We start from the raw sequence: 27,492 nt of genomic DNA on the forward strand, positions 1-27,492 counted from the left end.
TGGCAGGGACGCTGTGGCTGCCGGCGTTGTCTCATGGCACTGGGCAGTGGGGTGGGTGTCCCGAAAAACCTCCACGGGTTTCAGCCTCAGAAGAAAAAAAACAAACAAATAGTGTTGGGAGGCCCGGAGGAAGCCTCCAACGCTGCTGAGCTGGCAAGACCACAGTCCCACTGATGACTTTAGTGGGTACCCACTGCTCTGGGAAAGGGGGGGCAGGCATATATTTTATTAAAAACGAAGTAAAATAAATGAAATTTAAAGAAAATTACAGTGGTGATTAGTGGACCCCAGCCACCTGAACAAACCCACCCATTGACCCTCAAAGTAAATTTTTCTTTCTTATTTATTTATTTTTATTTTTTCTATACCGACATTCTTGTAGAGATACATTTAACTTCAATTTCGCCTTGAGGCGGTACAGAGAACTATGTTAGAAAATCAAAAAAATTAACAGGAAATGTAACACTCTGGTCTAAGCACAGACTTATAAGATCAAGGGAGATTATTTAAACATGTCAGATACTAAGCTCATCCAAAACAAGAGAACTTGAAATACTCATATAGTTAGAAGAAAGTACAGTAAAGTTGTATGGAAGGTGAGTTAAATATCCTGAAAGGCTTGGCTAAATAGCCATGTTTTTAGTCTCTTTTTGAAGACAGCTGGGCAGGATTCTCGTCGAAGGTCGTGGGGTAGCGCGTTCCAGTAGTGTGGGCCAGCTGTCGAGATGGCGCGTTTTCTGATTGAGGTTTTAGCTTGGGGAGCGAATAGGGTGTCTTGGTAGGCACTCCTAAATCTTAAAAATGAAATTTGCCCCGTTGGAGACAGGAACTATTTAGTAGTTCAAAAACCCTGAAATCTAAAAGACATGAGAAAAACAAACAAATAGCGATTACCAAACAGGACTTAAGTGACCTCAGTGGAGTGGTGGAGTGAGCTAAAAAAAAAAAAAAAAAGAAGGATATATGAAAATGAATTTGATAACAAATAAGAAGAAAAGAAAGAACTTTAAAAAAATAAAAACAACAGCATCATGCAGGAATAATTTAGGGAAAAGTTACGAAAGCTCAGAAAATATTTTGGAGGCAGACTTGAGGGACAATATTTAAAAAATAGGAGCAGTGGTAGCATCCAAACATCCCTAGAGCTAATGGTTCGTCCCAAAGCTACCTGGAACCAAAGCATTCACCTAAGCCATATCCTAGGGAACATGAGGAGAATTCCTTAACAACTGGCGATGGGGCAGAGGAAGTGTCCCATTAGAAGGTTAAAGCACAGAAAAAGAAAAGAACGTTGGGAAAGAACTACAGAAAAGTAAGGATATCTAAAATTAAGAAATAACATTGATAGGAAACCCAAGTAGAAAATATGAGCTGTAAACCTAATTTTACGGATCAACTAAGGATCAGGTAGGGACAATTCAAGCCAATGACATCATTGAAAGCAGTGATCTCCCTGCAGGTAAAGACATGTGACAGTTGAGAATTATAGCAGAAGCCTGGGGAAATTGCTTGGGAGCAGGAGCACTGTATTGTGCCTCAGCACCAGGGCCTGGAAAGTTGTTTTACAAACATAATTTTATCGACAAGGGCAGTGGGGAAGTACTTGTCTGAGTGCATGCATGTATGAAATGTAACATTTGATAATTAAGAGTACCAGTCAAGGTAAGAAGAAAATTCAAGATAGCTGACTTGCAGAATGTAATGTCAGCTAGGATAGACTGCTGAGTGATTGGAAGAAATTGTGCTCCAAAGAGAAAACTGAAACATTGTTATAAGGTAATATTGACACAAATGCATGTCAAGGATAAAAGAAGCTGCTAGAGAGCCAAGGTTATTTTGGAGATAAAGTAACCAAACAAAATATTCCTAACGAGACAGAGCAATATCTGATAAGAATCTACAGTGAACTGTTGAATTCCTAAGGAACAGTTATCTAAGTGCAAAAGATTCAATACTGAGTGGTGACCTTAGAATATAGTGTGCTTGTGTGAAAGAGACCTGCCTTGTCTAAAGTCAGGGTGAATATAATTATCATTTATTTTCCAATTAGTCAATCACAGTAAACAACAAGACAATATTGACATTTCATCCTAGGGAACACACTGATCCATATCTTGTGGAAGAAGGGATGGTGACAGGGAGATAGATTTTTTTTAAATGTTAGTTTATAGAATAGGTAAATAGCAACTGAAGAAGAGGATCAGAAAATAAGATGCTACTTAAGAATAAAAGGAGAAGGAGGAAGGAAAAAATACTATACAGATAAGTGTGTGCACACTGCCTCATCACCACTTAGAAAAGAGAAAAGCACTACAGAACAGAGAAGAAATAGCACAGAGACAAATAGATGTACGGAGAAAAGAACAGACTTAAAACCAAAATACTGAGATAAAAAAGAAGAGTACATGGAAAGAAAACATTTAATATACTTACCATTTGTTTTAGATTCAAAGCTTGATTACCTGAAAAATATAAGGTGAAACAAAGATTCAGTTTCTTACATAAGATAAAGTACCAGTATTATTATAGATTGTTTTGTTTTAAAAATGTATAAGTAATGAGAATTATACTTATCTGATATTTACTCAGTAGTAACATTTAGAGAACCGGTTCTAGAATAAAGGAGAAAATTATTTACTGTTTTAGTGTGTCTAAGTAAAAATAAAACAGCAAAAGATTCTTTTAACAGAACATCTGGTATAGTAAATTAGTCAGTTTTAAGCCATTCCCCTACTCTTTTTTTGCCCCCGCTCTCCCTCCCAACTACTAGGAGACTAGATTGGGTGGGCTACAGGCTTTTTCTTTTTGTTTATACCTAATCGGAGAGGGGGCTTCTGGAAATGACCCCTAGTGTGAAACATCAGAAAACCCCAAGTGTAGCACTCGGCTAAGCACATCTAATACAAAGCGGGAGGGAATCCATCTCACTAAGGTGATTTAAGTGGCTGATAAAGTAAGAGCAGGCTATGGCTCATCAGCAATTTTTGCAGACAATGGCAGAGCAATAACAGCAACAGTATATGCAACATCTAGCCCAGCAGCAGCAGCAGGCTATGCCTAAGCAACAGCACCAACGTTTGCAGCAGTGGCCCTACAGCACAGACCCAGCCAGAGCAACAAACAGCTGGGAATTTGACTGTACTACCCAGTGGCATAGCCAGAAATGAATTTTTGGCTGGGCCCAAGGTTAACAGAGGTGGGCACTAAACAAAGTCTGCATTATGGAACACATAACAACCGTATCTATGAAAAGGCAACACTACAAATATTAAACAGGTCCTAAACACCTCCTATTAGGAAAACAGAACAAGCCAAGCTGCTATAGAGCCCCAGACAGAAATAACTGTAAAACTATATTAATAAATGTTTCAAAACAGCTGATGAACAGAATAACATCCAACAAAACTCATAAAAATTATTAAAAATTGTCCAAATATCAATAAAATATTTCAAAACAGCAGACACATCACATAATACTCAATAATTAAAATGGCAGTCAAGAAAAATAAACTTAAAATGCCACCTTTACTTACCCTCTCCAACAACTCTCCTACTCCTTTCCCTTGAAAGCACATACCAGGATCAGCAGCGGCTGAAGCTCTGTCCTTACGGTCCTCTTCTTTAGGGCCCACAAGTCACACACACAGGGCCGGTGCAAGAGTATTTGGCACCCTAGGCGAACCTTCAGTAATGCAGACCCTCCCCTGGATTAGGTATTTGCAGCAGCTCCGGCACAGCGCCCCCTCCTTTGGTATTGGATTTGTCGCAGGACCTCTTGTGCTGGTGGGAGTTTGCAACCTCCCAAAATTGTAGCGCCCTAGGCCCCCGCCTAGTTTGCCTAATGGAAGCACTGGCCCTGCGCACACACACACACCAATTAAACCCTACGATCAGTCTCTGTCTCTCACACACACCCCAGTCACCTCCCTGCCCAGACTCTGTCTCTCACACACACCCCAGTCACCTCCCTGCCCAGACTCTCTCACACACACCCCAGTCACCTCCCTGCCCAGACTCTGTCTCTCACACACACCCCAGTCACCTCCCTGCCCAGACTCTCTCACACACACCCCAGTCACCTCCCTGCCCAGACTCTGTCTCTCACACACACCCCAGCCACCTCCCTGCCCAGACTCTCTCTCACACACACCCCAGCCACCTCCCTGCCCAGACTCTCTCTCACACACACCCCAGCCACCTCCCTGCCCAGACTCTGTCTCTCACACACACCCCAGTCACCTTCCTGCCCAGACTGTCTCTCACACATACACCCCAGTCACCTCCCTGCCCAAACCCTGTCTCTCACACACACCCCAGTCACCTCCCTACCCAGTCTCTGTCTCTCACATACATTTGCTTAGAGCCCCAGTGCTGTGTTCCCCTTTAATTTAGCAGTGGCAGATTTCCTACTGCTGCCGCTGCCTTCTCAGCCACACTGAAGCAGCAAACATTTATTTTAGAAAAATATGCCACAGCACTCAAACCTTTCTTCTGACTGTCAGGAGCTCCCGTGGCCCATCTGCCTGCTTTTACGGCCACTGGGAGCTCCAATTGCCCCATCTAAAATCAGCAAGGCTGAGTGCCACTTTTACTTTAAATGCGGTTTTGCCGCGCTCATTGGGGGAAGGAGGAGACTCCACGGAGCAACCGGCCTCTGCATGCTCGCTTTGGGGACTCCCTACTCTATCGCGGTTCCTGGCGCGGCTGGCCTCTTTTCTTTGTGGCTCTCTGCATTTCAGCACTTGCAGCCCGTGGCTTGAACACTGCCACTCCTCCCAGCCCGATGCCCCCCTTCTTCCTGCCCCACCGGCCAATCAGAGGCTTTCTCCTCCCACTGGCAGGGAGAAGGCTTCCGATTGGCCCGTGGGGGCAAGAAGAACTGAGGAGGCTTCCAATTGGCCCGGGGGCAGGAAGAAGGGAGGAGGTTTCCCATTGGTCCATGGGGGCAAGAAGAACTGAGGAGGCTTCCAATTGGCCGAGGGGCAGGAAGAAGTGAGGAGGTTTCCCATTGGCCCGCGGGGGCAGGAAGAAGGTAAAGGGAAGTATTACTGAGGCGGTGGGACACCGGGAGCCGCAACACACCAGCTGGTTTTATTAATTTTTTTTTCTCCCTTGGGTGCCTGCTGATGCTGCCTGCTTTTTATTGGCTGCAGTGTCTTGCAAACAAATTTGGGTGGGCCTGAATAGAAAGTGGGTGGGCCACTGCCCACCCAGGTCCACCCGTAGCTATGCCACTGCCCGGTAACCACCGGGGGTGATGCACTCTGATCAGAAATGGGAGAAGCATTCAGTCTGGTATTCAGCTGATTAAAGGCAGTAGTCAACGACTCCAAAGTTCTCTGTTGCTCCGAAATCCGTTGGGCAAGGTCAGGAATAGCCTGTAAGGCTGAGAGCTGAGCCGAGTCCATGGAGTTAGTAATCTGTTATGTTTTAACTTGGTTTGTGGGCCCTTGGGTCATGGAGAGAGCTGACTCCACCCCAGGAAGGAGCCCTATGGGGACTCTCCATGATAGGCGAGGTCTCAGCAGTGACGGACACCCGAGTCAGAGAATATTTATTATACAGCAAAGAGAAACCCAAGGAGCGGGTTTGTAAACTCAGTTCTGGAATTAGAAGACCTGGGATGGATTCTACGGTAGTGGTCCGCAGGGCGGGGTAACCCAGAGAATCCTTGCTTCTTGATAGGCCTTGTGCGTGGTAGCTCCGGTAGTGGTCCACAGCATGGGGTAGGCCAGAGGTAGATGTGGGTAACTGGTACAAGACAGCATGAATCCGGTAGTGGTCTGCAGAGCGGGGTAACCCGGAAAGTACTTGCTTCTGGTATACCTTGTGCAAGGTAGCTCCAGTAGTGTTCCACAGTGTAGGGTAGGCCGGAGGTAGGTGTTGGCAACTGGCACAAGACAGCATGGATCCGGTATTGGTCCACAGAGCAGGGTAACCCAAGGATCCACACAGCAAGACAGACGAGGTAATGTAGAGTACTCACAATGCAGTAGAGAATTCGTTGAAGCAGCAGCGGAGATCCAATGCAGGAGAAACTCACTTAGCTTGAGAAGGTGAGACAGGCAGATGAGGCTCTCTGAGGAGCGGATAGCCCTGAGTGCAGCAAGGCCCCCGAGGAGCAGGTACCTGAGTCACTCAGCATGGAATGCAGGAACAGCGATGCGAAGCATCTCAGAGTAAAGGAATTAAGCAAGATGGAATCCTTGCTAACTTGTAGGTAGGAAAGTCCGGTAGGTTTAAATACACGTAGGCAGTGATGTCATGCAGAGGGGATGCCCCCGAGGTTCCCACCATGACGTGCATAAGAAGGAGGCAGGCACGCACGTGCGTGCCCTAGGTCACACCAGATTCAAGATGGCGACCGGGATCGCCCTCGCCGTCCCAGGAACGCCAGGGGGGTCGGCGTGCAGAGACAGAGGCAGCCATCTTAGCCAGAATCGGAGCTACTGGGCAAAATGAGGTGAGCAGCAAAGGTCACAGCCACCTGTGACTGACGGGCACAACAAAGAACATGTATGTGTATGTATGTGACAGTGTATATGTGAGAGAGAATGGACATGCAAGTATGTGTGAGAGAGGATAAAGTTTGTGCGCCCCCTCCAACCCCCTAATCCTCAATAATCTCAGGGTGACTGGTAATTAAGAGTTCCCAGGTATGAACAGCAGGGGCTTTTTAAAATTATTATTAGTTTTAATTATCAGGTATTATTTGATATATGTGCTGTTTTGGAATATTTTATTGGTGGTTGGGAAATTTAAAAAAATGTATATGATTTTAATTAATTGAAGTTATTCTATTTGTCAGTAGTTTTTTAAAAAATGATTAGAATGGTTTTACTATTAAATTGATGCTTTATGTTTCTTCATTTGATTTGTTTTATGAGGAATGGTGGTCCTGGTTTTCCATTGTTACACACAGAGTCTGGCTTCTTGGGGTTTCCATTTCATTTTCTGTTTGCATATTGCTGGTTCTAATTTCTGATCCTTTTTTCTGTATTTGGTGAGGGTCTGTCTCTGTTCTGTGCATGTGACCGTGATGAGAGATTCCGCTAGCGTGTAGTATCTGGTAGGGATCTATAGCAATCGGGTTTGTTTTGTTTCCCCAGTAGGTGGTGTGTTGGTATTCTGGGACCCCATGTAATATTTACCTGTGCTTTTTCACAGGTAGGGTTCTTGTTGTTTGAGTCCTTGGTGTTGCTACTATTATGTTATGATAGGTTATAATCTGGGACCCAGTGTAATATTTACCTGTGCTTTTTCACAGGTAGGGTTCTTGTTGTTTGAGTCCTTGGTGTTGCTACTATTATGTTATGATAGGTTATAATCTGGGACCCAGTGTAATATTTACCTGTGCTTTTTCATAGGTAGGGTTCTTGTTGTTTGAGTTCTTGGTGTTGCTACTATTATGCTTTGATAGGTTTGCTATATAGATTTTGAGAATCTTTTTTTTTTTTTAATTTATAGTTTATTGAATTTCTTAAACATTTTACAATGAATAGAGAAAAAGAAAAATTTAGGTTACAATTAGAATATCAAAACTTCCCTTACATATATCTCAAAAGAAAATAATTACATGTAATCCTAAATATAGTCCACATTATTGGGAGGATATAGCAGTTACCAAAATAAGAAATTTATCATTCAAACATGAAATAAATGCGGAGTATTTATCTTAATAACCAAGATTTTCGATCCAGTTGTGATAACATCTCATCCTTCTTTATCACTTAGGAAAACTTCTAAGTGTGTTGGCTCAAGGAATACAGATTTTGAGAATCTTTTATGTGGGGTTTTGTGTTAGTTCATAATGTGCCTGGCAGTAGAAGGTGTTTGTGCTGCTATTACTGTGATGTGACATCAGAACTTGAAAATTATTTTTGCATGAGCTGTAAGGGAAACATCCAAGCTCCATTTTGGGGAAAATTTCTATGGATGCACAGTGTGTTACAGAACTGGAGGTGCAGGATTTATATTGACATTGCTTTCCCTTCCTATATACATTCCAGACTTCACTCTCATAGCCTTACAGAATTAGTTGAATTATCATATCATGTTAATAGTAGTTTTTTAAATTATGCAGAAGACCCTTTGGACTTTCTTATTAAGACTTTTTTTTTATAGCCAATTTTAAAGCAGGGGGGCCATGCTATGGCGATGGGAATGATATGAGGAAATGCCATTTTGGCTCCTCCTACCAAACTTTTCTGTATAGAGACGTCACTGATTTTCTGTGACCTTAAGCATTAGTACAAGAAGGATGTGGGTGGGGGAGGGGGGCACTGGAGAGGCTGACAAATGCATTAGCCCCTGGGAGCTGGCAACCCTTGGTACACCACTGCCTGCCCCTAAACAGCTGGTATTCCATGTGCATTTAAGCACATACTTTTGAAAATCGAAAATATGTATGTAAATGCTTTCCTGCCAGTGGAACACCTACCTTGAGTGTGGGGAAAAGTATGCAGGTAATTGAGTTATGCCTGCCCTTTCCCCACCAAACCCCCTCCCCCAGGATGTTTTTCAAAAGCCGATTTATGCACGTAAACTGGAGTTTATGTGCATAAATTCATTTGAAAATTACCCCCATAAGAGGAAAGGTAATTCTGAAAGTCATTTATATGGGTAAATGTTGATTTACACAGGTAAATTGGCTATTTGAAAATTTCCCTCCCTCAATACAATTAAAACACTCTCACTTTTAGCCACATTTACAGGAAGCGTTCCCAGGCTGGTGTTTTGGGTAAAATCATAAAATAACACATAGATTATATTTCCAAGTCTTCATGAGCTAATACATGCAAAGTCTGTGAGGGAAAAAAATATCTGTGGATTTGTCCCAAATCAGGCAGTTTGAAAATCTCCCCCCTTGATGTCCACAACGAACATGGATTAAGAAGACAAATTATAGTTTTTACAAAAAGTAGGTAATTCATATGAGCCATACCAAATTTTATTTATTTGGTCCTGTTTCTTTCCCTGCATGACAAGACAGTGTGAAATATCATAAAGGAGAACCATATTTTCAGCTATACTGTGTGATATTCTATATATCTGTGCATTTATACATTCAAATTCTGCATGAAGAAATTTTCTACATTTGCTTTATTTAAAGGTTTGCATATTGTATACTGTATAACACTGAACTACAAAGTATTTTTATAGCCCCAAATTTTCTTGTATTTGTAAGGAAACATTTAGTAAACAGAGGTTTAGTATACCTGGTACTGTTTCAATCTTTGGATTTTCCATTACAACAACATTGTATAACAACAGTGTGGACTATATATATTCTCACCTAGGCCAAGAAAGCAGATTACAGTGAACGTCTTCAGCTGCAAAAGAGACTGAGCTGTAAAGGTTTCCACTGGTATATGTCTGTTTTTCCTGAACATAACACATCTGAGGACAGACCTGAATTCTCTGGCAAAGCAAGACATCATTCTGTGGTATTTTACACTTCACTTTGTTCTGTTTAAAATGAAAATAAAGATTGAGTACATGTAAAACTTTGATTTAAAATAAAAAGGTAACAATATTTCTTCTAATAGTATGTCAAATTCAAGAATGGTAAAATACTAAAGGTTTTATTATCAAACATGCGTTTGCATTTTTTTTGTTTAAACGTATAGTGCAAAATGTACACAAAATTGACTTTTCTTGATAATGTACTGGAACTTAGTTCTACTACCTAGTTATATTGCTTGCTGTACTGAAGTCATATTAAGCATACATTTTTGATTCATGCACCAACTCTCAAATATCTCCTCAACCTGTGGCTACTGGGACAACTCTTTTTGCTGCATATAAGTAGGGACCTTCGTTTTCAGATTTTATTTTATTTTTCCTGGGGAATTTCAATGTTATAACAAAAAAAAAATCTTTGGAAAAAATGACTTCTACTGATTTTTCTCTTGTTTGTTATGCCAAAGTTATTTTTCCACTAATTTTTTTGTTATAATATTGAAATTCCCCAGGAAAAATAAAATAGAAACTGTAAACGAAGGTCTCTACATATAAGGTGAAAGGTAAACATAAAAGTCAATTAAAATGGTCCACTCTTTATTGTACAGTTTTCATTATACCACTCTAAATGTTTATTCACAGCTATATAATGTTGGTCTTGGCGACTGTGCAGATTACAGATTTAAGTGGAATGTATCAGGACATCCTGTTGAATTTTCCTCATGTAGCAGCAGTGGTAACCAGGTAGTAAATTTTATCCAACATTTATTCACATTAAATTTAAAACTAGCAGTTGAGTCACTGTCACAAAATTGTTTTGATTTTTTTAAATGCAAATGATAAGATTTCAATATATTTCATGGTACCACTGTTAGAATACATCATTCACTGGCTTACTATATCATAATCTTTTGCCCTTTGGCAAGTCTTTTAGGTTGAAGGGAAAATTAGCTTTTATCACTTAAAGAAACACACAGTTGTGTGCAAAAATTTAGGCATCCCAGTGAAATTAAATATTGCACTGAATCTCTAAATGAACAGAAGCTGACACAACCTGTACATTGTACAAAGTTACACAAGATATCTTTCTGCAAATTTTAATGCCTAATTACTATTTATTTACAGGTTGTTTTTTTTTTTTACAGAATCAGTATAGGAAAACAGTGAATATGGCATGTATAAAGGTTTGTGCACCATTTCAGTTAGTACTTAGTAACACCTCCTTTGCTAGAAATTACATGATGAGAGCAGTGAGCAATGGGTGCTACCAAGGGATCTGATGCTTTGCACCCTTGCTATACCCGGCAGTAAGGGACTCCCTGGGATTGGGGACCGAGGAAGGTGAAAACTTTGTCCTTTGGGAATTGATAAGTTACATGACAATAGTGGGGTAATTTGACTGAAACATAAAGGGTGGGCAGCAGCTGCATGAGAAGAAGAAAGCCATTGGGGCATTGGACACCAACTTATTCTGGATGTAAGCAGCAGGTGTAAATCTACCTATCTAATGATGCAAAAGGTTAGTTAGCCATAGACACCCCTTCATGAAGTTATCTGTGGATGCCGAGATAGTATAGATTGTCCCAGGGAGTCAGGATTGATTACACACGGTGCAGGTGGTACAATTCCTGAAGTCCTTCAAGGATGTCACAGAGGATCTCAGTTCAATAACAAGTGAGGTCATTCCCATGAAAGAAAAGTTATAAGGTTTCCAGCAGGATAGGTTCTGGCACCAGAGGTGCTGGTGCTCGTGGACTCCTTGCTGCTGCACATGCAAAATTGTCTCAGAGCCCTCACTCAGCTGGTAAATTATATGCTGGCCACCCTATGTAATACACTAGTGAAAGGGAGTATCGCTCTCCAGTCCAATAATCTGACTTCCTGGAAGAAGTTAGTGGCTAGGGTGCAAGAATTGGAATACCAGAGGAAGAAGAACAGTGGGGATGCAGTAGAGGAAAGATTGGGCTCCCAACGCAGTACTGTTAGCATCAGCAGCACCCTAACAGCTGCCATATCCTCCCCCACCTTTATCTGTCACCCCCTACCCCTATGGGCTGCCACAGGCCATAACATTTGTGGCTGGCAACAGAAACCAGTATCCCCCCACTCCACCCCACAGTAAAGGAGACTCCTACACAAATTGCAGTCATACAGCACCTTGAAGAACCCATTGAAGACATGGACAAAGAAACCTGTCTGGCTGGACTTTCTCATGGTCATCCAGTATTTCCAGCGGGCTTGCCTAATGAATATGTATTCTCAATGATAGGGGACATGATGAGCCAGCATCATTCACGGCTGGCACTAGAATTGATGGAGAAGTCAGTCTTCTTTAAGATAAGCCTCCTTCTACTGGATTTCCTTGAATTTCCATGTGAGTTGCAGGATCAATGCACATCTACACCAAACTAATGCCCATACTTTATTTCCTTATCACCTTGCTATGTTGTTGTCAGTTGCCACTCTTGCAGCTGGCTTACATTATTCCTTACTAGGGATGCTCATTTGTGTACAATGCATGGGCAATCCGCAACGCATAAGTCCCTATTTGTTGTATTCGAGGGTTCGCGAAACACATCGCGGTCCCCCACGAATACAAACATATCATTACTTTCATTCTTTTGGCTCTCAGTGATTTCTTAGCAGCCGTTTGAAATAGGAGAAGGTCATGTGGGAGTATCTATAGCAAAAACCAGCCCTTTCCTGTGAGTCATAAGTGACCTCACAGCCCTGTCATAGAGTGGGTAAGACAGGTTGGCAAGGAGACGAGAATGCAACCTATCAGAGCTAAGCATTTTTCTAATGCAGCCATTGTCACAGACAATGGTGCAAACATGGTAAAGGCAATATCCTATGGGTGCTTTCAGAACATCTGATGTTTTGCACACATTCTGCACCTGGTAGTGAAGTCAGCTCTGGGGTTGGAGTCCAATCACAAAGAGAATGAATACCTGTATACGATAATACAGAAGTGCAGGAAATAGCAGGGCACTTGCACAAAAGTGTGAAGGTGGGGCAGGTTCTCCGACAAAAGCAGACTGATTTGGAGATGCCTCACAAGCGTCTCATTCAAGACATTTCCATCTGGTGTAATTCCACCTATAATATGCTGCAGATGTTAGTGGAGCAGCAGACACCCCTTCATGAACTTTCTGCGGCAATGGACATAGGTGTGCAGAATCCCCTAGGGCATCAAGATTGGTTAGTCATGAGTCAGCTGGTAAAAGTCCTGCAGCCTTTCAAGGATGCCACAGAGGAGCTGAGTTCCAGAAGTGCCACCTTGGCTGACATCATCCCTATAGTTAATTTTCTGGAGGAAAGTGTGGAGGGCTTTAAACAGGAAGAAGGAATGACAGCAGAGGTGCTGCATTGTCTGGACTTTTTGCAGAAGCAGGTGCAAGAGGGATTAAGGCCTTTAACAAAAGACCAGACATACATGTTCGCCACAGTCTGTGATCCCCGTGTGAAAGGAAAACTCGCCCTACAGTCCAATTGTCTCACATTTGTGAAGGACATGCTGTTACTAAAAGTCCGTGAACAGGAGCGCCATAGGCAGGGACAGATTAGGCATGAAGCAGAGGAGGAAACAGCGGCAGGCACTTCAGAGAGTTGTGCTAGCCCAAGCAGGTGCAGCACTCTGTCAGTGACAGCTAGTACTTCCTCCTCCTCCACTTCAGTACACTAAAGCTATGTTGCCCATAAAGAATCATTTGTTCTGCTACAGGCTAGAGAGAAAGCAGCTGGCATGAGTGACTCTCAGCCCACCCAAGCAAAGGAGACACTAGCACAAATTTCAGTGACACAGTATCTCTCAGAGCCCACAGAGGACATGCAGACAGATCCGCTGGCATATTGGGCACAGAAGTCCACTGTCTGGCCACACCTAGCCAAAGGTTGGTTCATGTCCACCAACCAGTGTGCCCAGTGAACATGTATTTTCAATGACAGGGGATATCATGAGCTCTTACCACTCAAGGCTGGCACCAGAGTTGATGGAAATGCTAATGCTTTTGAAAATAAACCTATCTTTGCTTGGGTTTCCAAATTTTCCCTGTGAATGGTAAGATGAATAAAAGCAATTGAAAGCCTTGCATCAGCTCCAACTGCCTCCTATGCTCCAGATAATATCAGCACATGTACCTGACCTCAAACGCTGTGCCTCTACGTCCACTGTCCAGGCTGTACATCCCTACAAGGGCCTGACCTCAAAAGCTGTGCCTGTCTCAGTTTAGTTCTAGTGTTTCTAATTTCAGTTTCATGTATTTGTGCATCACTTCTTTCCAGAATATTCTTTTTCCTGTTTTGCAACATTTGGAATGTAAGAACATAAAAAGCTGACTTCAGATGTTTGGAGCTTGGATATTTCATATACTCAATAGTTTTCATGACCTTCAAAATATGGGCCATTTTCCCTAGATGTTTCTTAGGTACCAACATTAATGTTTCTAGTGCAATAGAAAACTGGTGGTAGTTGCACTCTAGTTCATCCTCTGTGTTCCCATAGTTTACAGAGGCACTGTGTAAACTACAAAGTCAACATAGGTTGATATTGTAGATTTGGACATGAGTAGCAGTTTTCTTATTTCTGAGAGCTCTTCAAGTTGCTTAGTCATCAGCTGAAGTGCATAAGTATTAAGTACAGTCAATAGCTTCTGGGTATTCACAAGGGCCTGACCTCAAATGCTGTGCCTGTCTATCCAGGCCTTATGGCCCTACAAGGGCTTGACCTCTAATGCTGTGCCTGTCCGTCTAGGCTTTACGTCCCTACAAGGGCCTGACATCTAATGTTGAGCCTGTCTGCCCAGGCCTTATGTCCCTACAAGGGCTTGCCCTCTAATGCTGTGTCTGTCCATCCAGGCCTTATGTCCCTACAAGGGCTTGACCTCTATCGCTGTGCCTGTCCATCCAGGCCTTATGTCCCTACAAGGGCTTGATCTCTAATGCTGTGCCTGTCAGTCCAGGCCTTACGTTTCTATAAGGGTTTTATCTCTATCCTCTAATGCTGTGTCTGTCCGTCCAGGCCTTATGTCCCTATAAGGGCTTGACCTCTAATGCTGTGCCTGTCAGTCCAGGCCTTACGTTTCTATAAGGGTTTTATCTCTATCCTCTAATGCTGTGTCTGTCCGTCCAGGCCTTATGTCCCTATAAGGGCTTGACCTCTAATGCTATGCCTGTCTGTCCAGGCTTTATGTCCCTACAAGGGCTTGATCTCTAATGCTGTGCCTGTCCGTCCAGGCCTTACGTCCCTACAAGGGCTTGCCCTCTAATGCTGTGTCTGTCCATCCAGGCCTTATGTCCCTACAAGGGCTTGACCTCTATTGCTGTGCCTGTCCATCCAGGCTTTATGTCCCTACAAGGGCTTGACCTCTATCCTCTAATCCTGTGCCTGTCCATCCAGGCTTTATGTCCCTACAAGGGCTTGACCTCTAATGCTGTGCCTGTCCATCCAGGACTTACATCCCTACAAGGGATATAACCTCTATCCTCTAATGCTGCTCCTGTCCGTCCAGGACTTACATCCCTACAAGGGCTTGACCTCTAATGATGTATCTGTCTGTCCAGGCTTTACGTCCCTACAAGGGCTTGACCTCTAATGCTGTGCCTGTCTGTACAGGCCTTACATCCCTACAAGGGATGTAACCTCTATCCTCTAATGCTGTGCCTGTCCGTCCAGGCCTTACATCCCTACAAGGGCTTGACCTCTAATGATGTGCTTGTCCATCCAGGCCTTACATCCCTACAAGGACTTGACCTCTATCCTCTAATGCTGTGTCTGTCCATCCAGGCCTTACATCCCTACAAGGGCTTGACCTCTAATGCTGTGCCTGACCATCCAGGCCTTATGTCCCTTCAAGGGCTTGACCTCTATCCTCTAATGCTGTGCCTGTCCGTCCAAGCTTTATGTCCCACAAGGGCTTGACCTCTAATGCTGTGCCTGTCCGTCCAGCTTGGAGCTTGGATATTTCATATGCTCAATAGTTTTCATGACCTTCATAATATGGGCCATTTTCCCTAAATATTTCTTAGGTGCCAACATTAATGTTTCTAGTACTATAGAAAACTGGTGGTACTTGTACTCTAGTTCATCCTCTGTGTTCCCATAGTTTACAGAGGCACTGTGTAAACTATAACGTCAACATAGGTTGATATTGTAGATTTGGTCTTGAGTAGCAGTTTTCTTATTTCTGAGAGCTCTTCAAGTTCCTTTGTCATCAGCTGAAGTGCATAAGTGCAGTTAATAGCTTCTGGGTATTCACTAGATGCCAACGGAACCACCACACTCTAGAGATGTGAATCGTGTCCTCGATCGTCTTAACGATCGATTTCGGCTGGGAGGGGGAGGGAATCGTATTGTTGCCGTTTGGGGGGGTAAAATATCGTGAAAAAATCGTGAAAAAATCGAAAAAATCGTAAAATCGCAAAACCGGCACATTAAAACCCCCTAAAACCCACTCCCGACCCTTTAAATTAAATCCCCCACCCCCAATGACTTAAATAACCTGGGGGTCCAGCGGCGGTCCGGAACGGCAGCGGTCCGGAACGGGCTCCTGCTACTGAATCTTGTTGTCTTCAGCCGGCGCCATTTTCCAAAATGGCGCCGAAAAATGGCGGCGGCCATAGACGAACACGATTGGACGGCAGGAGGTCCTTCCGGACCCCCGCTGGACTTTTGGCAAGTCTTGTGGGGGTCAGGAGGCCCCCCCCAAGCTGGCCAAAAGTTCCTGGAGGTCCAGCGGGGGTCAGGGAGCGATTTCCCGCCGCGAATCGTTTTCCGTACGGAAAATGGTGCCGGCAGGAGATCGACTGCAGGAGGTCGTTCAGCGAGGCGCCGGAACCCTCGCTGAACGACCTCCTGCAGTCGATCTCCTGCCGGCGCCATTTTCCGTACGGAAAACGATTCGCGGTGGGAAATCGCTCCCTGACCCCCGCTGGACCTCCAGGAACTTTTGGCCAGCTTGGGGGGGGGCCTCCTGACCCCCACAAGACTTGCCAAAAGTCCAGCGGGGGTCCGGAAGGACCTCCTGCCGTCCAATCGTGTTCGTCTATGGCCGCCGCCATTTTTCGGCGCCATTTTGGAAAATGGCGCCGGCTGAAGACAACAAGATTCAGTAGCAGGAGCCCGTTCCGGACCGCTGCCGTTCCGGACCGCCGCTGGACCCCCAGGTTATTTAAGTCATTTGGGGGGGGGGTTCGGGAGGGTGGGGGATTTAATTTAAAGGGTCGGGGGTGGGTTTTAGGGGGTTTTAGTGTGCCGGCTCACGATTCTAACGATTTATAACGATAAATCGTTAGAATCTCTATTGTATTGTGTTCCATAACGGTTTAAGACGATATTAAAATTATCGGACGATAATTTTAATCGTCCTAAAACGATTCACATCCCTACCACACTCTAGGGGCCAACCCATTCCAGGAAGCCCTTTCCTGAGCAAAGGAAAGAGAACTCTCCCCGGGTGTAGCCAGCCTATCTCTTAGCACCCTCTGACCCATGTTGAACAGTTGTTCACATGAAAACCTCCTCCACAATGACTCGCTACGCTTGAAGGCTCATGCTCCACTCTAGGGGCCAACCCATTCCAGGGAGCCCTTTCCTGCACAAAGGAAGGGGTACTCTCCCTGGGTGCAGCCAGCCTATCTCTTAGCACCCTCTGACCCATGTTGAACTGCTGTTCACATGGAAACCTCCTCCGCCTCTGCCTCTGCCTTGAATATTCTCGTTTGTATATCTGCTACATCCACCAGATTTTAAAAGACCAGCGAGAGCTCACTAGATGCCAATGGAAACACCACACTCTAGGGGCGAACCCATTCTAGGGAGCCCTTTCCTGCACAAAGGAAAGGGAACTCTCCCCAGGGCCAGCCTGTCTTGCCCTTATCAAAACCACAGGGACCAGACTACCTCAGCTCTGCCAGCCTGTCTTGCCCCTATCAACTTTCTGCCATTCTGCCTTGCTGCCATACACCTGATGACTCACTCAACTCCTTGTGGTGTTCTTGCCACTCTCATGGTTCCTCAGTGTGTTGGTGCTAGTCTTTCTGCTTGCTATGTTCCCCCTTCATTGTGCTGTAAGATGTTGATGCCACTTGTCTTGCTACTTTGGCTGTCGTGCTGCCTTCGAGGATTCATGCAACTGTTATCGGTACTCTCTTTTGAAGCTGTGGTGTGTTTTTGACACTCTTGCTGCTGCTTTGCACCTCTGTTAAAGCACTCTTGCCACTCCTGGTACCCCTTTGCCCCTTTACACAGTGCCTTAGGCTATTCATGCCACTTTGATGCCACTTTGACACAGTCTAAGTACCTTGGAGCTCTTTTCTCATTCTGATGATTGCTCCCCAGACGTTTCATCAGAATTGATAAGAAAACCCCAATTCTACAGCCAAAAATAGGCTGCAAATACTTCCCCCATTGACTTTAATGGGAAAACGGACAACGAATAAAACTAATCAACGAATTGGTTTTCCCCCTATGAAACTAATGCAACGAATTTGGGTCCCGGTGAAATGAAAACTGAATCAAAACAAATTTTTTCCTTGTTCACATCCCTATGCCTTACCTCTCTTCTAGTTCTGCCTTGTTGCATTGTTGCCAGATGCTACTCTTGCTGTCACTGCCTGGCCTGCCCTTCCTGCTCTGCCTTTCTCCTAGTTATACTGGGGCATTTTGGCCTCAAATTAAAAAAAACGTTGTTAGTCCCTTTACATAGGGGTCACCTTTGGCATCTACAGAGGTGGTGAGTGAATCTTCTGCAGCCCTGGAACTGATAACCCCCTGAGCTCAATCAGGGACCAGAAAAGGGCACACAAATAAGGGCCCACACCACATCGTGTCGTTCCAAAGCAAATCAATTTTATTGCAGAGTCCAAACAAAAATCAACTTCAAAATGACAGCAAAAACCTCAGCTTGCAGTCCAATCCCATGGAAAAGGGAGGCAAAAGAAAGAAAATGATGGAAAAAAGAGAGACAAAACAAAGAAAATTATCAGTCACGTACAATCTCCAATCAGTTTAATATCCCAGTAGCAGTAGTTACTTCTTTTTCCCAGTTCTCTTTCTCAGCTAACCCAAGATAGTCAGGAACTCACAAAACTCCAGTATCTTCACCTTCTCTTCACTGTGGGTCTCCCCATTAAGGATAGAGACGTGCTTTCTCTATCTTGTTCTAGACCTTCTGGTTGACTTTCAGTGATTTGATAGGAACTCCTCCTTGGCTGCTCTGGCAGCTGGAAAAATCACAACTTCCACCCATTTCCTTGGGGCTGTAAGCTGCAAATCCTCCCTGCTTTCAAAAATCTCAGCTCTCCTTCTGCACTCTTAAGGAATCTTAGCCTAGGAACTCTTGATTGCTTTATCTCCCTTCAAACTCCATTCACCACACCCTGTCCTCATGGAAAACACCATTTATATTTCCCACAACCCATCCTCTGCAAGGGAAAAACATTTCCTACCTGAGTATTGCTTAAGCCAAGCTCCTTGAACTCTTCATGAACTTCCTTTGCAGAAAGAAACAGATCTATCTCTGGAAATCTCTTCTTAGTGAACCTAAGCAAGGTCACAATTAAAAAAAAAAAGGAAAATGTTCTGTTCCCCTGCCCATTTCTGGATGACGTTGGATTTTGGAGACTTGCTGCTGCTGCCCACCTCATGCCCTTCCTGTCTTATTGGTTTAGTGCCTTGCTGTATGTTGGGCTGCTGTTGCTGCCCAGCTTGCTTCTCCTGCTCTGTCTCTCTTCTGTTATACTGAGGTGTTTTGGCCCCCCAAAAGCAATATTAGAAAACCCCCAAGAAAACCCTTCTCCCCTGCCCTCTCTGGATGCCTTGTTATCTGGAGCCTTGCTGCTGCTGCCCACTGCCCGACCTTTTTCTTGCCCTGCCTTGCTTCTGGTTCAGTGCCTTGATGCCTCACTTTTTACTGCCACACTCTGCATTCTGTGCCTGAAGATACTGAAGTCGCACTTCTTGATGCCTTACCCCTCATTCAGTGTCTTGGGGTGTTTATACCTTGGTTCTCACTGCCATACCCCTGGAGTCTGTGCCTTCGGAAGTTCATGTCACAGTTTGTGCTGTTATTCCCTCTTTTGGTGCTTTGGGCAGTTCATTACATTGCCTTTGCCTTTTTGTCCTTCTCTCAGAACATTTGGTTGTTCATGCCAATACTGGTGCTGCTATGACCCTCACTTGGCATCTTGGGGTGTTCCTGCCATAGTTGCAGGGCCGGAGGTGAGCTAGGCCTGTGCCTAGGGTGCAGAGACTTAGGGGGTGCCGCGGCAGGCAGCAGAATTTTGAAAAGGCAAAAAGTGCCCTTTCAAAATTCTGCCAGCCCCTGACTCGCCCTGCCTCCCCCCCAGTGCCACCCTCCCGATGCACCCCTGGTGTTCCAGCAGAGGGCCTGGGAGCGATCTGCTGCTCCCGGGGCCTCTGCTGCCACTAACCAAAATGGCACCCGTGACCTTTAGCCCCTACCATGTGATGGGGCCAACCAATGGCACCAGTAGCCCCTGTCACATGGTAGGGGCTGATGGCCACCGGCGCCAGAAGCAGATTGGCCTATCAGGGGATCGGGCTTCCCCCAGTTAGCTGGTCTAGCTGATCACATGGCTGAAGAAGGGAAGATCGGCGCAGCCGGAGACAAGGCCAGTGGGGCCGAAGAAAAGAAGATCTTTGGCCCCGCTGGCCTGGTCTCCGGCTGTGCCGGCCCCATCTTCCCTTCTTCGGCCACGTGATCAGCTAGACCGGCTGTGCCAATCTTCTTTCTGTGTGTGTGTGTTTCTGTGTGGGTGTATGTGGTGTGTATGTGAGACAGGAATGGTGCTTCTGTGTGTGTGTATGTGGAGTGCATGTGAGAAAGGAATGGTGCTTGTGTGTGTGTGTATGTGAGAAAGGAATGATGCTTCTGTGTGGGTGTATGTGGAGTGTATGTGAGAAAGGAATGGTGCTTCTGTGTGTGTGTATGTGAGAAAGGAATGATGCTTCTGTGTGTCGGTGTATATGGAGTGTATGTGAGAAAGGAATGGTGCTTCTGTGTGTGTGTATGTGAGAAAGGAATGATGCTTCTGTGTGGGTGTATGTGGAGTGTATGTGAGAAAGGAATGGTGCTTCTGTGTGTGTGTATGTGAGAAAGGAATGATGCTTCTGTGTGGGTGTATGTGGAGTGTATGTGAGAAAGGAATGGTGCTTCTGTGTGTGTGTATGTGAGAAAGGAATGATGCTTCTGTGTGTCGGTGTATATGGAGTGTATGTGAGAAAGGAATGGTGCTTCTGTGTGTGTGTATGTGAGAAAGGAATGATGCTTCTGTGTGTCGGTGTATATGGAGTGTATGTGAGAAAGGAATGGTGCTTCTGTGTGTGTGTATGTGAGAAAGGAATGATGCTTCTGTGTGGGTGTATGTGGAGTGTATGTGAGAAAGGAATGGTGCTTCTGTGTGTGTGTATGTGAGAAAGGAATGATGCTTCTGTGTGGGTGTATGTGGAGTGTATGTGAGAAAGGAATGGTGCTTCTGTGTGTGTGTATGTGAGAAAGGAATGATGCTTCTGTGTGAGTGTATGTGGAGTGTATGTGAGACAGGAATGGTGCTTCTGTGTGTGGGTGTATGTGAGAAAGGAATGGTGCTTCTGTGTGTGAGACAGGGCCCTATACCACCAGCTTCCAGGCTGGCTTCCAGCCTGTGGCACAGACTCTTCCTATCCAGAGGCCTGTCGCCATGCAGGCCACCATAGAAACAAAGACCCGACACTGCGTGTCCATGACCTATGGCAGTAGCTATTTAAGTGCACACCATCCTTACGCAGCAGGATGTTTTCACCGATGACTATGAGAATAAAAAATATGAAATTTTATCCTAGATGGGATCTAAAAAAAAAAAGGGTACTATAATGGGGGAAACGAGGTACATATCCCTTCTAGTAGGAAGACATACTTTTTAACAAACTTGGTCATGCGGCCTATTTGATCAAACTTTTTCTTTTAATATCTAGGTGCATGTTACAGGTATTAACAACCTTTATGTTGGGATTCTGCAAGTTTAGAAAAATGAAATGTGATAACACATATACCTCAACTTTTGTGCTGGTAGCGTAACTTTTGAAAAGTTGGATGAAAGATGAAATTACTGAATTTTAAGCATCCCTCTTCTGGAAAATAAAATTTAACTTAAAGTGGGTAGAGACAAATACTAAAGCAAAAAAAAAAAAATTAAAGTTTTTAAAATGTTCATCTCAGCAAAATTACACATTTAAGATACTGATGCCAGGTGGGGTTTGGGGTTTTTTTTGGTTGTTTTTTTTTGAAGCATAATTTAAGCATGAAGACTAGAATAGTTCCAATCTGAAACGGTTTTGCTTTTTTTTTTTTTTAAAGCCTTTAGAAAATGTATATTTTTAAATGACTAAGACTGGAATCTTCCCATTTAAAAGGGAAGATGACTAAGGATGTCTTTCTGTTCCTTGTCTCCCACATGAATAATCATACGACTGATAGTTTGAAGAAAGACACTTGCTTTATTGCCTGAAAGCGTAAAACAAAAGAAGCTGTACGGTGTGGGTGGCTGTCCCTTGGGAGGACAGAACCTGAAGGAAGGGTGTCATTTTGCCTTCTGATAGGAATGTGGTTTTCTTATTTAACGGTTGGGAGCATCACTTTCACTTTTAGTAAAAGTAAAAAATCATGCTGCAAGTCTGAAAGCAAGGTGCTTCTGTGAGAGTGTAATGTGTATGTGAGACAGGGAGGGTACTTCTGTATGTGTGTGGTGTATATGTGAGACAGGGAAGATGCTTCTATATGTGTGTGGTATATTTGAGAGTCAGGGAGGATGCTTGTGTGTGTCAATGTGTGTGTGCGAGAGAGATGGAGCATGTTTTTGGCTGGCTTGTGGCTGTGAGAGAGTGCATATGTGTGATTGAGTCTGTAAGTGAGATAGAACATGTGTGTGATTGAGAGCTTGTGTGTAAGTGAAATAGAGAGAGCATATGTGTGATTGAAAGCCTGTGTGTAAGTAAGAGAGAGCGAGAGCATTGTGTGATTGAGAGAGACTGGCCAGAGAGATGACGTATGTATGTGTGAGAAAGACTGATCAGGGAGATGAATGGGTATGTGTGTGCTTGTGTGTGTGTGAGAGAGAGAGAGAGAAACTGGTTGGGGAGATGATTGGTGTATGAGAGACGGAAACTGGTCCTTAGGGTGTGACTGGTGTGTGTGTGTGTGTGAGAGAGAGAAGAGACTGATTGTGGGACCCTAAGGAAGAGGACTGTGAGGACAACTTCAGCAGCTACTGCTGCTTCTGGTGTGGCCTGCAAGGGAAAGGAGTAGGAGAACTGCTGGAGAGGGTAAGTAAAGGTGGCTTTTTAAGTTCATTTTTCTTGATTGACTACCATTTTAATTATTGGGTAGTATGTGATGTGTCTGCTGTTTGAAATATTTTATTGGTGTTTGGTAAAGCTTTGACAATTTGCATGAGTCTTTAATTTTTGGATATTCTATTCATCAGCTGTTTTGAAATTATTTTATTAGTATGATTTTACTATTATGATTAATGATTTATATATCTTGATTTTATTGATTGTTTCATGAGGAATGGTGAAATTTTTGTTTTTCCATTGTTGCACTGTATAGAGTCTGGCATGATGCGTTTTACAGCTCAATTGTTGTCTGCACATTTCTATTTATACTTTATGTGGCTTTATTCTGTATTTGGTGAGGGTTTGTGTTCTGCATGCAAAGACTGAGATGAATCATTCTTTTAGCATGTGGTTTCTCTGTAGGGATCTGTAGTAGCTTGACCTGTTCTGTTTTCCTGATAGGAGGTGTATTGATATTTTAGATTCTGGTGTAATATTTGTGGTATTCTTTTTCATAGGTGGGGTTGTTGTTCTTTGAGTGTTGGCAAATAATACTGTGTTGGTACGGGAGGACCATGCCGAAATATATCACAATAGGTATGATGCCATATAAATTCCAAGATGCAAAGTTTTCTTGTTGGCATCACAACAGAGCATGAAATTATCACAACTTGTATATTAATTTTACCTCAGAATGTCATTTTTCATGTAAAATATGTTCTAAATGCATAATTTAAAATTGTATATGGGGAGGGGGCGCCAGACTGTAAGGTTTGCCTAGGGTGCCTAATACCCTTGCACCGGCCCTGCATAGTTGGTGCTGCTTTGCTCCACTTTTGATGCCTTAGGCTGTTTGTGCCACTTGTCCCCACTCTTGATGTCTTGGAATACTGTTCCCTCTGCTGCTGATGCCTGCCTGCAAGTTTTATAAGAACATAAGAACATAAGAAATTGCCATGCTGGGTCAGACCAAGGGTCCATCAAGCCCGGCATCCTATTTCCAAAAGAGGCCAAACCAGGCCACAGGAATCTGGCAATTACCCAAACACTAAGAAGATCCCAGGTTCTTTTGAGTATAAAGTAATTATAAAGCTAGGAACTGTATTTCTTATATGATTTAAGAATTAATGCAAACAAATCATTTTCTTTTTTTAGCACTTTAAATATAACAGCATAAAAGAAATCCACCTTGGATCTACACTGCAGCTATGCTTTGATGTCAGTCATGAACAAATAATTCTTGAAAACTGTACCAAGGAAGAGCGGCCCCATCTACAGCAGCACTGAGATGTTCAGGAGGTGTGTAAGCAGAGTTGCTTACCTGTAAGAGGTGTTCTCCCAGGACAGCAGGATGTTAGTCCTCACAGATGGGTGACATTATCAGATGGAGCCCTGTCACGGAACACTGAGCATGCCCAGCATGCCACCAATCCCATGGCCACACGGGGTCCCCCTTCAGTCTCATTTCAAAGCAGAAAAAATACGAGCAAAAAGTAAAACAACAAAACGCAGGCTAACCAAACTCTGCAGGTGGCGGGTGGGTTTCATGAGGAATAATAATAATAATCTAATAATAGTAGAGACAGAATCTAATAATAGTAGAGAAATAGTGGATGCCCTGCAAGTAGCTTTGTTCAAACAAATGGTTAGGTTATTGAACCCACGAGAGAAGGAGCTATACTCGACTTAGTGCTCACTAATGGAGATAATGTCTCTGATGTCAAGGTGGGCGCCCACCTCAGCGCCAGTGATCATCAAACGGTATGGTTTAATATCACAAAAAGGATATGGAAAAGAAGCACAAAGACCCAAGTTTTCCAGTTAAAAAACACGGACTTTGATGAAATGGGGAAGTACCTGGAGGAAGAACTAAAAGGCTGGGAGAACGAGAGCGATGTGGTTCAACAGTGGACCAATCTAAAAGGAGCAATTACCAAGGCAACTAATCTATATGTTAGAAAAGTAAAGAAAAGCAAAAGAAAAATGAAACCTATCTGGTTCTCAAAGGAGGTGGCTGACAAAATAAAGGCTAAAAGAACAGCGTTCAAGAAATATAAAAGATCCCAAAGGGAGGAGCACAAAGAAGAATATCTGGTAGAACTGAGAGAGATGAAGAAATTAATCAAGACAGCAAAAAGTCAAGTGGAAGAGAGGATTGCCAAGGAGGTAAAGAGAGGTGACAAAACATTTTTCAGATACATCAGTGAAAAGAGAAAAGTTCAAAGTGGTATAGTGAAATTGAAAGGTGGAAAGGATCAATGTGTGGAGAGAGACGAAGAAATGGCAGAAATATTAAACGAATACTTCAGTTCTGTGTTCACTAAAGAGGACCCTGGAGAAGGACCGTCACTACTTAACAAGAAACTGGAGGGGAGTGGAGTAGATGTAACTCCATTTACAGTAGAAAATGTATGGGAAGAGCTGGAGAAACTGAAAGTGGACAAAGCCATGGGGCCTTATGAAGTTCATCCCAGGATACTGAGAGAGCTCAGAGATGTGCTGGCGGGTCCGCTGTGTGACCTGTTCAATAGAGCCCTAGAAACGGGAGTGGTGCCGAATGATTGGAGAAAAGCGGTGGTGGTCCCGCTTCACAAGAGTAGGAACAGAGAAGAGGCTGTTAACTACAGACCAGTTAGCCTCACTTTGGTGGTGGGAAAAGTAATGGAGTCACTGTTGAAAGAGAGAATAGTGAACTATCTACAGTCGGGAGAATTGCTGGACCAGAGGCAGCATGGATTCACCAGGGGAAGATCCTGTCAGACAAATCTGATTGACTTTTTTGACTGGGTAACCAAGGAATTGGATCAAGGAAGATCACTCGATGTCATCTACTTGGATTTCAGCAAAGATTTTGATACGGTCCCGCATAGGAGACTGGTGAATAAAATGAGAAGCTTAGGAGTGAGTGCCGAGGTGGTGGCCTGGATTGCAAACTGGTTGATGGACAGAAGACAATGTGTGATGGTAAATGGAACTCTCTCTGAAGAGAGAGCGGTGTTAAGCGGTGTACCGCAAGGATCAGTGTTGGGACTGGTCCTGCTCAATATCTTTGTGAGCGACATTGCGGACGGGATAGAAGGTAAGGTTTGTCTCTGCAACAGAGTGGACATGCCAGAAGGAGTGGAGAGAATGAGACGGGATTTAAGGAAGCTGGAAGAGTGGTCGAAGATCTGGCTTTAGCTATCGCATTGTCACATTGTTTCACCGACTTCAGATCATTAGACACTATCACCCCAAGGTCTCTCTCCTGCTACGTTCACATCAGCCTTTCTCCCCCCATCAAATACAGTTCATTTGGATTTTCACTCCCCATATGCATGACTCTGCACTTCTTGGCATTGAATCTCAGCTGCCATATCTTGTTGCATGTGAACCGATGTGACGGATATGACTGAATGTCTGTATACAAAAAACAAATAAAAAAATACATAGGAAGTACTTGTATACTTTAGCCTGAATTTTCAAAGTGGACTTAGGGGGTTATTTTCTAAAGCTTTATTGCGTGTGTTAGGGCCGTAACGCACGTGATAAGGCCATATCACATGCGAAAAGGGCCTTTTCGTATGCAATATAATGCAAATTAGGGGGAGGGGAGGAGTTGGCATTGGCATCGTCGGGGTGGGGAGGGGAGGAGTTTGCATTGGCATTATCGTCGGCAATAGCACACTGAATAGCACCACCTTTCACGGTGGTGCTATTTGGTGCAAAGGCCGGCAGCCGGCGTATCGCCATGGTACAAAGGCTGTGGGCTTTCGCAGGCCCGCACCCCTTTGCCCCCACCCCCTGTTTTCGCTGGATTCATCATTCTGCTGTTACGCCCATCGGTCGCAGATGGCTGCGACCTTTGCTGCTCACCTCCTTTTGCTCTACAACTCCGACTCTGGGAGAGATGGCCACCTCTGCCTTTGCACACTGGGCAAAGGCGCGCGCGCGCCTGCCACACTCTTATCCAAGTCATGACGGGAACCTCGGGGGTGTCCCCACCGCATGATGTCATCTGCCTATGATACTTAAACCCAGCTGACCTTCCTAGCTACGAGTTAGCAAGGATTTCTGTCTTGCTCAATTCCCCTTCTGAGCCATTCGCCTCGCTGTGCCTACCTTCCGGACTGAGTGTTTCAAGTACCCGCTCCTCAGGGGCCTTTCTACACTCAGGGCTATCCGCTCCTCGGAGGGCCTTCTCTGCAAGTCTCTTTCTCCAGCTTACTGACTACGCTTGCTGCTTCTACGGACAAACCTCCATTGCTCCCGTTGCCTCGGGTCTTCACTGTGACTACGACAGTAGCTTTGCCGCTACACTATGAGTGAGTACAAGATCTGCTCTACTCTCCTCCTCTCTTCACTGTGTGGATTCTCAGGTTATCCTGCTCTGCAGACCACTACTGGATCCACGCTGCCTTGTGCCTACTCCTACCACCAGCCTCCGGCCTACCCCACACTGCGGGCCACTACCGGAGCCACTCTGCACAAGCATTGCCAAGAGGAGGTATTCCTCGAGTTGCCCCACTCTGCAGGCCACTACCGGAGAATCCAGCTTGAGAGCCATCTACTCTGGACTGTGTCTAATATTCCCACTCCTCGGGGTATCTTGCTGTACAATAAAACCTCTTGCCTCTTGTGTCCATCACTGCTGAGACCCCGCCTGTTGTGAGTCCCCACAGGGCTCCTCCCTGTGGGTGGAGTCAGCTCTCACCATG

The 27,492-nt window shown here is 44.4% G+C and overlaps 1 protein-coding gene across 11 annotated transcripts in view; it reads left to right on the plus strand.

The window, feature by feature from the left end:
- Positions 1-27,492, plus strand: part of GALNT15 (polypeptide N-acetylgalactosaminyltransferase 15) — a 129,880-nt gene that overhangs the window by 67,317 nt on the left and 35,071 nt on the right. For 4 of the 11 annotated variants that reach the window (XM_029589223.1, XM_029589224.1, XM_029589221.1 and 1 more), the window contains 3 exons: positions 9,300-9,446; positions 10,105-10,206; positions 10,608-10,646. The exons of 1 other annotated variant lie outside the window; for it this stretch is intronic. In XM_029589223.1, the coding sequence (XP_029445083.1) occupies positions 9,300-9,446; positions 10,105-10,206; positions 10,608-10,646 (288 nt within the window). The remainder of the gene's footprint in view (positions 1-9,299; positions 9,447-10,104; positions 10,207-10,607; positions 10,647-27,492) is intronic. 6 more of the 11 variants (XM_029589228.1, XM_029589222.1, XM_029589225.1 and 3 more) reach the window with 6 other exon arrangements.

Source organism: Rhinatrema bivittatum, chromosome 2 (genome assembly GCF_901001135.1).
Source record: "Rhinatrema bivittatum chromosome 2, aRhiBiv1.1, whole genome shotgun sequence".
In the NCBI taxonomy this organism is placed as follows: domain Eukaryota; kingdom Metazoa; phylum Chordata; class Amphibia; order Gymnophiona; family Rhinatrematidae; genus Rhinatrema; species Rhinatrema bivittatum.